At 29.9% G+C, this 10,522-nt stretch overlaps 1 protein-coding gene across 1 annotated transcript; it reads right to left on the reverse strand.

Moving 5' to 3' along the window:
- Positions 1-8,275: 8,275 nt before the first annotated feature.
- LOC8260701 (UDP-glycosyltransferase 92A1-like) lies at positions 8,276-10,288 on the reverse strand. The gene has a single exon (XM_048377594.1). It carries the CDS (start codon positions 10,103-10,105, stop codon positions 8,591-8,593), a length of 1,515 nt encoding a protein of 504 aa, XP_048233551.1. The 5' UTR covers positions 10,106-10,288; the 3' UTR covers positions 8,276-8,590.
- Between the last annotated feature and the right edge of the window lie 234 nt (positions 10,289-10,522).

Genomic DNA, 10,522 nt, shown 5'->3' on the forward strand with positions numbered 1-10,522 from the left:
GACAGGTATTGAATCATTCATGACACGTAACTCGTAACTAAGCACTATGAAGCTTAAACATGCTTCCAATTGAAAGGATATGTTGAAGTCTCTAGTACACGACAAGCTCCACATGTACATGTCTGATACACATGTATTTTTGTATGACTTGACACATCAGATGACTTCCCTTGCTGAATAGAAAAGTAAAGCTTCTGCCCCTCTTCCTTCTTTTGAGCCTACAGGCTTATGCTTAGTGTGTTGTTTATATGTTTCTTAAGCCAGGAGTCAGAGGATTTGATACACATTCTGGTAGTCCAGTTTACCAAAATCATCTAATGATCACTCAATAACAAACCGATCGGATTACTCTCTATATAAATTTTAGCTGACATCTTACAGAGTGAGATATTTGTTGAAAAATGAATGATTCCGGATGATATTATATGGAAAAATATAATAATAAACTTCTCCAATTTAGTATTGTTTAAGGAGTGGTGAAGGAAATCCTAGCAATTAAGAGGGAACCTATATAAGGAATAAGATGTGTCCTTAGCAGGCAGGACCAGCTTAACATCCTCTGTGGCTTTGGTGGCTCTAAGTAATATTTAATTTGTGGCACTATTAATATAAATCTAGACAAGGATTCTTCTTAATATAAATATAAATTAAAAATTATTTTTCTTATTTTTTGAAATATAAAATCACTAATTTATTTTTATTTTAAGTCTAGAAAATAAATTTTTTCAATTGATGATATAGTTAATAAGATTTATTAATTTTAATTTTAAATACTTTTTACTGAAATTACCATAACGAGAATGCTCAATAATATTCTATAAGTTATTTATGTATTTAGAGAATACTTTATCTTTTCTTTATAAAATCTTATATTTCATTTGTTGTTTAATTTTTCATATAAAATTTCTTTTACAATTTTTAATTCCAAAAATAAATATAAACCACTAGTATCATAAAGCATGTCATGTTTTAAAAGGATTTTCTAAACTTAAACAATCTTTCTTTAAATTATCACCATTAAGCAATTTTAACTTAGATATATTATATAACTAATGTCTATTTTTTAGCCTAATTATCAATTATATTCTGAACTTTACACTTTTTAACAATTTTATCTAGTTTTATAAAAAATTTAAAATAAATATTCATATTTTTAATTTGGTTTCAAAAACACTTTCCGATGATAATTTTGAAATTTTATAGTAAGAAATATGATATAGAAAGTCGACTATGCTTACTAAAAGAATAATAATTATAAATCAGTAAAAATAATTTATCCTAAACTTAATAATATAATAATAAAAGTCATATGATTATAAAACTTAATAATCTTTTTGCACATGTTACATCCAAACGCAATAAATTTTTATTGTCTCACTAATTTTTATGTTAGTAAGCAGAATTAACTTGGTACATCATTTTTCTTATTATAAAATTTTATAAGTTAATGTTGGAAAGTGTTTTCAAAAATTTTAGGTTTTAATTATTAGGTGGCCAAAACGATAATGTTTTAATTAAGAATTTAGTGATGAATCTGATTTCATCGTTATATTATTGCTTGTGTACCAAAATAACATCTCCGTATCACAAAATGACATTGTTTGTGTTAAAACATTTTATGTCCATCGTTAAATGGAAATGGCACCACATTGCTTTGGCTACTTCCATAATTCTTTTCCTAAACTATAGCAACGACATATATCTATGGCTAAATGCAGCTATTAATGACAGACAAGCCATAACTAACCCTAAATTTTTAGAGCCAGATATTGGCTCCAGGTTCCCACCAATTATAGCAATGGATTCTTGTGTCGTGGCTAGAATCCACCGTTATACAGTCACTGGGTGGTCGTAGAAAAAAGCATTAATGAGTCGCGCGATATTTATTAACAAACTTACATCCGTAGTTAAACTGTTGTTGCTATTTCATCGTTAATTCATAGGCCCCTCACGTCCATGATAAACCGTTGGTATGTTATCACATTTAGTGATGTACAGTCGTCTGTCGCATTTAGCGACGGTAAATACAGTTTTTTTGCAGTGATGGAGCTTAAATGGAGATAGATGCTACGGAGGCTAACTCTGCAGATTATTACTGTACAAATCATACTACTAAGAAATAATGACAACCATACACTCTGATAATTAAAAAGAATATATTTTACTAAATCATAACATCGAAAAGATTATCATAAGAAATCTAATATTTTAACATCACCTAAGGATATCTAATCTTGAATTGTATAGAGTAATCAAAATAAATATAATAGCCTAAAGTCTATCGAAAAGGAAAATATATAGTCCAGAAATGACAAAATAATAAATAAATTATGTTAGTCTAACCTCCACTAAAACTAAGGGGATGAAGTGGAAATAAGGACAACACTCGAGTGATCTACTAAAGGATCAATAAAATAAACTGAAAAATATTAAAAATAAATGGATGAATATGATACTAAGTGAAAGGATAAATAAATAATAAAAAAGAACAAACAATGCATTATATGCCTTAAATATATTTAAAAATATTGGACATATCTTCACCTGGTTATACAGGAAAAAGTCAAAATATTAAACCAACCTGTAATCCTTACCAATAATAATAATAATAATAATAATAATAATAATAATAATAGTAATAATAATAATAGAAATTAATAATGGTAATAGTATTAAAATTATAACTGTAATAAAATTATGGTGCATACTCAAAAACGTCTCCTAATGATCCCTAACAGTTTTAGGCGCAACGAAATACAATATCAAAATGCAAATTTCTGTTATACGCATATAGATAATACCCCAAAAAGATAACCATCCAGTATACGCTTCAAAAGCATTTGTATACCGAGCGTTGTTCCAAATACAGTATATCTCAATTAACAACCAACATCTAAAATGCGATCATATAGACCACATCGATAAATGTGTATATTTAATCTAAGAACAGTATTATTTATTGATAATAATAAAAATCTAAAATACCATGGTCCACTCGCAAGAGTGCTATACAAAATAAAAACTTCTAGCTGACAGTTAGACCACTAGGATCCCCAGCATGCGTTGAATCCTTACCACAAAGAGTTTCGGAATTACATTGTGAAATTTTGTCCTCAATACATAAATTGAAGCGCCGCTACACGGGGTGGCTGGAATTTTTCTATGTCGCGAAAATGAAAATGGAAGAGACTAGCATGAAGCCCATTACGAGGGAAGTTCAGCCGTACAGATCTCGTCACCATGAATCGAGTCTCAGAAGTTACGACTTCGGTGAGACATGTTCACCCCTCAAATGATGATATCAATAGTTAAAATCTTCCGATTAGGCATTAAAAGTAGGTCTAAATTGATTTTAGAAAAGTAACTTTAAATCCAATTAATCTCATCATTTTCTCAAATTCACTTCTTTTCAATCTTCGAAATTCGATAAAAATAGAAACTTTTATCATCAAATTTTTCATAATTCTCTCGATATCTAGATTTGAAAAATGGGTGCTGACACTGACGATATAGTAACTATTTCTTTATCCATCACTAATGTTTTGAAAAAAAATGACTAGAGTCTTTGGTGCTTAGGTGTTTGTTTTAGTGACAGTTGTTGTTGTTGTCGTTGAGGTATTAAATGACGATATATTTATAGTTTTTATTTTTATATATAAATTTTATTTATTTAAAATGTTTTCAAAATTTTTGCTTCCAATATATTTATAAAGATTTTATTTTAATTTTCTAATATTTATATAGGTATAATTTGTAACTTTAATTATATATGAATTTATTTTTAAAATTTTTGTTTTAATTTCATTCTATAGTTTTTAATTTTTTTTTAATTTTAAATCTATGAATATGTTATATTTTATTAATTTCTGTCTCCGATTAGACACTATTCTTGTGATATTTTTATTTTTTAAAAAATATTTTTTTCTTGTGAATGATTAGTTTTATTACTTTTTTGTAATAATTTAAAACTTAATTTTATTATGCATATAAATCCATTGCTCCTATTCAATTTCAATAAATAAATAAGAAATAATTATTGATATTATATTCATATTAATTGTAAAAAATTTAATTATACATTCCTATTATTTAACAATGAAATAACAACGGCAAAAATAAATGCTGTACTTAGCGATAAATTTATTTTTTAAAAATAGATAGGAAAAACAATAGCAATGATTAACATTTGTCATTAAAATCACCGACTGTTATATAGCGATAAAAGCTAGCATTGTTAATTTTGTTTACAATGCTACTTTATCTACTCTTTTAGTGATGTTCCATATTTCTAATAGCGGTAGCCGATTCGTCACTAAATACGTCGATGGACATCCAAAATATCATTACTTTTGTAACAACAAGCCTTTTAATGATGATATGCATTTTTCGCAATGTCATCGCTATTGCTTTTATTAACGCCTGTTCTTAGCAATGATAAATTTTGTTGCTAAATGAAGTTCTTTTTTGGTACTGATAGTTATAAATCGTGAAAAAAATAAATATTTTATCATTAAAAGGTTTTGAGTCATAATGATTTAACTATCTTCACTCTAATCAACTATCATTATCAGATTTTCTGCCACCTAATAAAATAGACTTAGAGCTTAACAACTTCTAATTTTATTATTTAATTATCAAGTTACAGTGAAACAATTACTAATATGATGAGAGTGATTTGAAAGTCAATAATAATATTATGAGTTGTGAAGTTTTAAATCAATCTTATTATACATGATGAATATGCTAATGATAACTGATCAGAATGAGATGATTAAATCATTGTGAATAAGAAAGTTTTAATGGTGAAATATTTTTTTGTCAAAGTTTATAACTACATACTTAAAGTTATAAATGAGTAAAGTTATTTTATTTTTTTATACTTATACCGAATAATAATAATAATAATAATAATAATAAATTGTGAATAAGAAAGTTTTAATGGTGAAATATCTTTTTTATCAGTGTTTGTAACTACATACTTAAAATTATAAATGAGTGAAATTATTTTACTTTTTATACTTATTCTGAATAATAATAATAATAATAATAATAATAATATTATTATTATTATTATTATTATTATTATTGTTGTTGTAGTTATTGTTGTTGATGTTGGTGGTATTATTACTACAGGAAATAAAAATGAAAAAGAGAATAAAAGAAAAAAATAAAAAGCGAGAAAAAATTATTGAAAAAACAATTGAAAAGAGTGAAGAAGAGATATATAGAGAAGATTAAAATTACTGATTAAAAAAAATTAATCACCAAACCGAGCCCTTTTTTTTTTTTTTGTAATAAAATGTAATCTTCATTAAACAGAACTTTCTAAAGCAATAACATGGGCAATAGAACTTGGAGGATGTGAAACCAGTCCATCGGACCTGACAAAGAATATGCACCCCTAGCAACAATCTGGGCTGCGGTATTTGCAGATCTTCTGACAAATTGAAAATGAACTTGCCTAAAGTGCTGAACCAAATGTTTACAATCATCAATAATCAAATGAAAGCAAGACTGACTAGAAGGAGCCTTTAGAGCCTCTATGACCTGCAGTGCATCAGATTCAATGATGCACTCCTCAAAAATCTGTTGTTTTAACCATGACAATGCCTCCCTTATACTGATAGCTTCAGCTTCCCTGGGAGTGTAATTGCCCGGAATCCTATCTGCTCTTGCCATCACCATATGTCCACTAAGAGTCTCTAACGACACAACCCACCCCAATCACATTATGCCCGCAAACAAAGCTGCGTCTGTGTTGGCTTTAATCGTCCCTACTCTAGGCTTAGCCCATAACATAATCTCATCATCCGCATTATGGGTGGAGCATTAGCCTTAGCTTTCTGCCAATCCAAAAGCAGTCGACCAGCAAAGTTGAACGCTTGCAGAGCAGTACTTGCAACCTTGTCCCAGACCCATCGATCCCTATGAAACCATAGATTCCAACAAAGCATTGCATAAAGGTCACAGTTCTTTATCACATCGGAGTTCAGAAAATTATCAACCCACTCCACAATAGGCCTCGTACCTGGATCAGAAACAGCTAGAGAGGATAGCCTCCAAGATTCCTGTGCGAATGGGCACTTTATAAAGCATGGTGACTAGTTTCGGGGGCCGATGACACAGCGACCACATTGCTTCAATTGGAACATATTTTGCCCTCAAATTCATTGATGTAGGGATACAATCTGAACAAATTCTCCAGTTCATATTCTTAAGAAAAAAGCCATAGCTAAGAAAAAATTCAAAAATTAGCAAAACAAGGAAAAGGTGGAAATAAAATTTAGAAATTTTTTATCGCTAAATGAGTAAAAAAAATGAGAAGAATTTTAATAATTATTTGTATTGAAAGATTTTAAACGATAAATTTTATAAAATTTATAAATTTAATTTAAATTTATTGTCTGACGAGTAAAAAATAGTATAAATCTTCACATTTTTTAAAATCAACTTCATAAGTAGTTGAAAATTTTCATGATATGGTTAATCAGTTCTATTTTTTAAAAAAATTAAATAAACAGTTTCTACATTTATAATTATTTATTAAAATTGGAGATGATCTTTCACATTATAAAAATCATGGACTAATAATTGGACCTTAAAAAGAAAAGAAAAAACAAAGAAAAGGTAAAGTTGGAGTTGATTACCCATTCTTTTAATAAATTTATGAGACAAAAAATTTATCCTTCATGTCTTGGCATAAGACAAATAATCTTTTTCTGGAACCATAAGCACAATAGGAGACGTCATGGGAAACACATCCACGAGTCAATAATTTGTCTCTGATATAATAATTCAATGTACAATTTTCATGAAACAGAAATTGAGAGAGTGACATAATTAATTGGACTTTCTTGAGTGGGTGACGTTACCAAATATACATCAGTTCTTGTTCAGATTAATTAACTTTTGGAAGAATGGTGCACCTTTAAGTGTTTTGTTGGCCAACTCTTGGCAAAAGAAACTTAGTGTGATGGGATTAAAATATGGATACATTCTTTATAAATTGTATCTAAAGAATAAACCTAATTATAATTTATAATTTATAATTTTACATGTACTAAATTGTATAACGTGGTATAATAATCAATGATCTATAAATACTGATTCCATTTCCCATTTTCAAGATCGATAGGAGGATGAATGGAGCTCACTTGATTGAGCTTGAATTTCAAACTTCATAATTCTTTCAAACCCAAGTTCTTCTTCAACTATTAATCAACTCCAATAGATATCTTTTAGTTACCATCACTCAATTATTTATAATTATATTTCAGCTACTGTACCTATCATTCGGCCATTAGGATTGTTAATTTTTTTTAGTATACATATATTACAATCATTTTAGAGCTTGCTGTATAGAATTTTTACGGGTAGCAAAATATTTTCTTAAAAATCTTAATGCAGTTATATATCAAAAGTTCGAACTCAACATCTTAATTAAGTTAGAAGAAACCCTTACCATCTCATATACGCACTCTTATGTTAGAATTGAAAATTTCTAATATTGATATAACACAATAATAAAAGATAAATAAAAAAATTTAGATTTGGAATAAATAAATTGAGTTTACTAAAAGACTCTTGGATACATTCTCTTAGGAAGTACTCCAACTCTATTCATCTCTCACTGCCAAATACCAAGCTCTGGATAAAGAGCTTCGACTGCCTCAGCCTATCACTTCAGCCTTCATTCAGAAGGAAAAGGAGATTACAAGGCTAAAAAAGTAAATTGATTATATTGAACATGATCTTAAAAGAGATCAGCATAGTTGGTCACCCATTCAGTTGGGATCAGCTTCTGTAGATCTTCCTTTTCCAGCTGCCTTGGGGCCTGGACTAAGGTTCGAGATTTGAGAGAGAGGAAACTTGTTATCTTGCAAGAAATGGTTTAAAGATTTGTAGTCTATAACAAGTCTTTTTTTTCCTATTCAATTTAGATAATTGTGTTATCCTGTTTAAGGGCTATTTTATTATATACTTATTTTTAAGTATTGTTCATCTTTTTCAATGTGCCAACTTTCTATATCTTTTAAAATATCATACTAAACATGATTTCACCTAATCATAATAAATTTGGAAAAGTTCTTTTCAGAGAAAGCAAGCTTTATGAGAAAAAATAGTTAAGTTTTCTTTTGATTAGGAAAGTTATTATTTTTACCATCAAATGCTAAAACATTTTAAGCAAAACAAAGACAAATATTGTACCTTTTTAGCATCACATTCAAAATGTTACGAGTCAATTCTATCATATTTAAGATGAGAGATTTGAAAGAATAAAGAAAGACTTTTTACTGATCGAGTAAGAGGAAATAAAAGTCAAGACAATTTGTCACAACTTTGTTCAATGGAAGCCCAATTAGTTTTGAAGGAAAGTTGGCTTCCCTACTTGTTTAACTCTTAAATTGCCTTACCAAATAATAGCAAGAATCTTGCTAAAATCATAATCTATAAAAACCATAGATTTTCGAACTCTTAAAAGCCAGCCATTTTGGTGCATTCTAGGCTATGCAATGATAAACACATAATCTAATTAAAGGGGAAAAAAAAAAGGGAACTTGATACCAAAACAGAGTAGCCCAACTTCCTTTTAGTGACAACCTTGTCTTCTGGACAGGAGGGTTCTTGCAAAATCATCCAATGCTTCAACAGAAGACCCCTTTTCTTCTCCTTTATCTTTCACTGATTCCCTGATCAACTTTCCAATCTCTGTAGCCTTTTTCCTCATATCATTTCCTTTGCCTTTCATGTCCATCACCAACTCTATCACCTTCTTCACCTCTTTCCATTCTATACTGGTTTGCAATCCTCTTGTCAATTCCACACTAACACCCATTTCCTCCACCAGCATTTTAGAATTATAAGCTTGTTCTGCTGCTAAAGGCCAACCTATAATAGGCACACCTTGGCTTAAGCTTTCCATCACTGAATTCCAACCACAATGACTTAAAAATGCTCTAGTCGATTTGTGTGACAATATCTCTAGCTGGGGTGCCCAATTTCTCACCAGCAATCCTTGTTTATTACTCCTGATTCGATCTTCGAATCCATCTGGTAACCATTCTGCTTTGAATTCACCTCTGCTATCAGAACCAACTGGTGGCCTTATCACCCAGATGAAAGGCTTTGCACTTTCTTCCAACCCAATAGCCAATTCCATCATCTGAGTGGGACTTGTACTATTTTGCGAACCAAATGAAATATACAGTAAAGAAGATGGATTATGCAAATCAAGAAATTGCAAGCATTTCTCTGTTGAAATCCCAAGTTGCTTACCTGCACGCTGAGAACTAATATTACCTGAACTTAAAAGAGATGAACCATTTAGCACATCAGGTGGAAGAAGAGGACCAATTGTCCACACAGGAAGCTTAATATATTTCCTAAATGACTCCAATCCTAAAGGCTCCATTTCCTCAACTGTATTGCACAAAAAACCAAAAGACTGCAAAGAAAGTGAAATCTGTTTCTGCATAAACTTTGAGTATGCATCAGTACCATCAGAATCTCTTATAAATTTATGCAACTGAGATATGTGAAAGCGGTATCCATGAGGAAAACCAGGCACATGAAACTCATCGGAACCAGCATGCTGGCGGTGAGGAAGATTCAGCCACAAAGACATATAAGCCAAGGTGCCATATGCACCACAAGTAGTAAAAGTAATACTAACAGTACCGAAACTCTTGGCAACATCATTAGCCCATCCAAAGAAAACATCTGATATTATACAAAGTGGAGACTTGCCTTCTCTAGCTACAATATCAGATAGTAGATTGTGAACTGGATTCTTGAGACTTGTCGATGCAATTACAAACTTCCCAATAAGATCTAAGGGTAGGTTTTCAGAGTTTTCAGTGTTGGGTGATAAGCCATATTCTGCGGGAGCAGAGAATGGAAGCTCAAAAAGATTGATGCCATTAGGTTCAGGTGAGTTCATGGTTGAACGGAGGTATTGAATGTTGAGAGGAGTATTAGCAATGGTGACTCTGAAACCAGTTCTTCGGTGGATTTGTCTTGCTAATGCAAGAAAAGGTATGAGATGACCCTGAGCCATGAAAGGTAACATAACTATATGCTCGTTAGGCTTGCATTTAAATTCCATTTGAAGATTAAAAATTTGGGTTGAAGGATGAAAGACTGAATAATGTTTCTTCTTGTTCCTTTCTTTATAGATTTAAATTTATAAATACCTTTTATAAATATTAACCGTCTAAATTTATAAAAATATTTATCTATACAAATCCAATTATATGCCTATTCTATTAGAGTCGAGAAAGATCGGATAACTGAAAATATCATATCCATTGTTATCCATAATAAAACGACTCGCCAAGACTTGTAAGGCATCGACTATGGACAATAGACATTTACTATTTTCCAAATTTTTTCAAAGAAAAAATATTATTTTTATAGAAAGATTCTTACTATATTATATACTAAATCAATTGAGGAAAATATATAATTATTATTTTAAATTACTTAAATATATGTCAATCATTAATATTAAAATACAAAATAC

This window comes from Ricinus communis, chromosome 8 (assembly GCF_019578655.1).
Source record: "Ricinus communis isolate WT05 ecotype wild-type chromosome 8, ASM1957865v1, whole genome shotgun sequence".
Lineage (NCBI taxonomy): Eukaryota > Viridiplantae > Streptophyta > Magnoliopsida > Malpighiales > Euphorbiaceae > Ricinus > Ricinus communis.

Excerpts from the sequence above, each read along its gene's own strand:
- LOC8260701 (XM_048377594.1), bottom strand. The coding sequence starts at position 10,105 with ATGGAATTTAAATGCAAGCCTAACGAGCATATAGTTATGTTACCTTTC.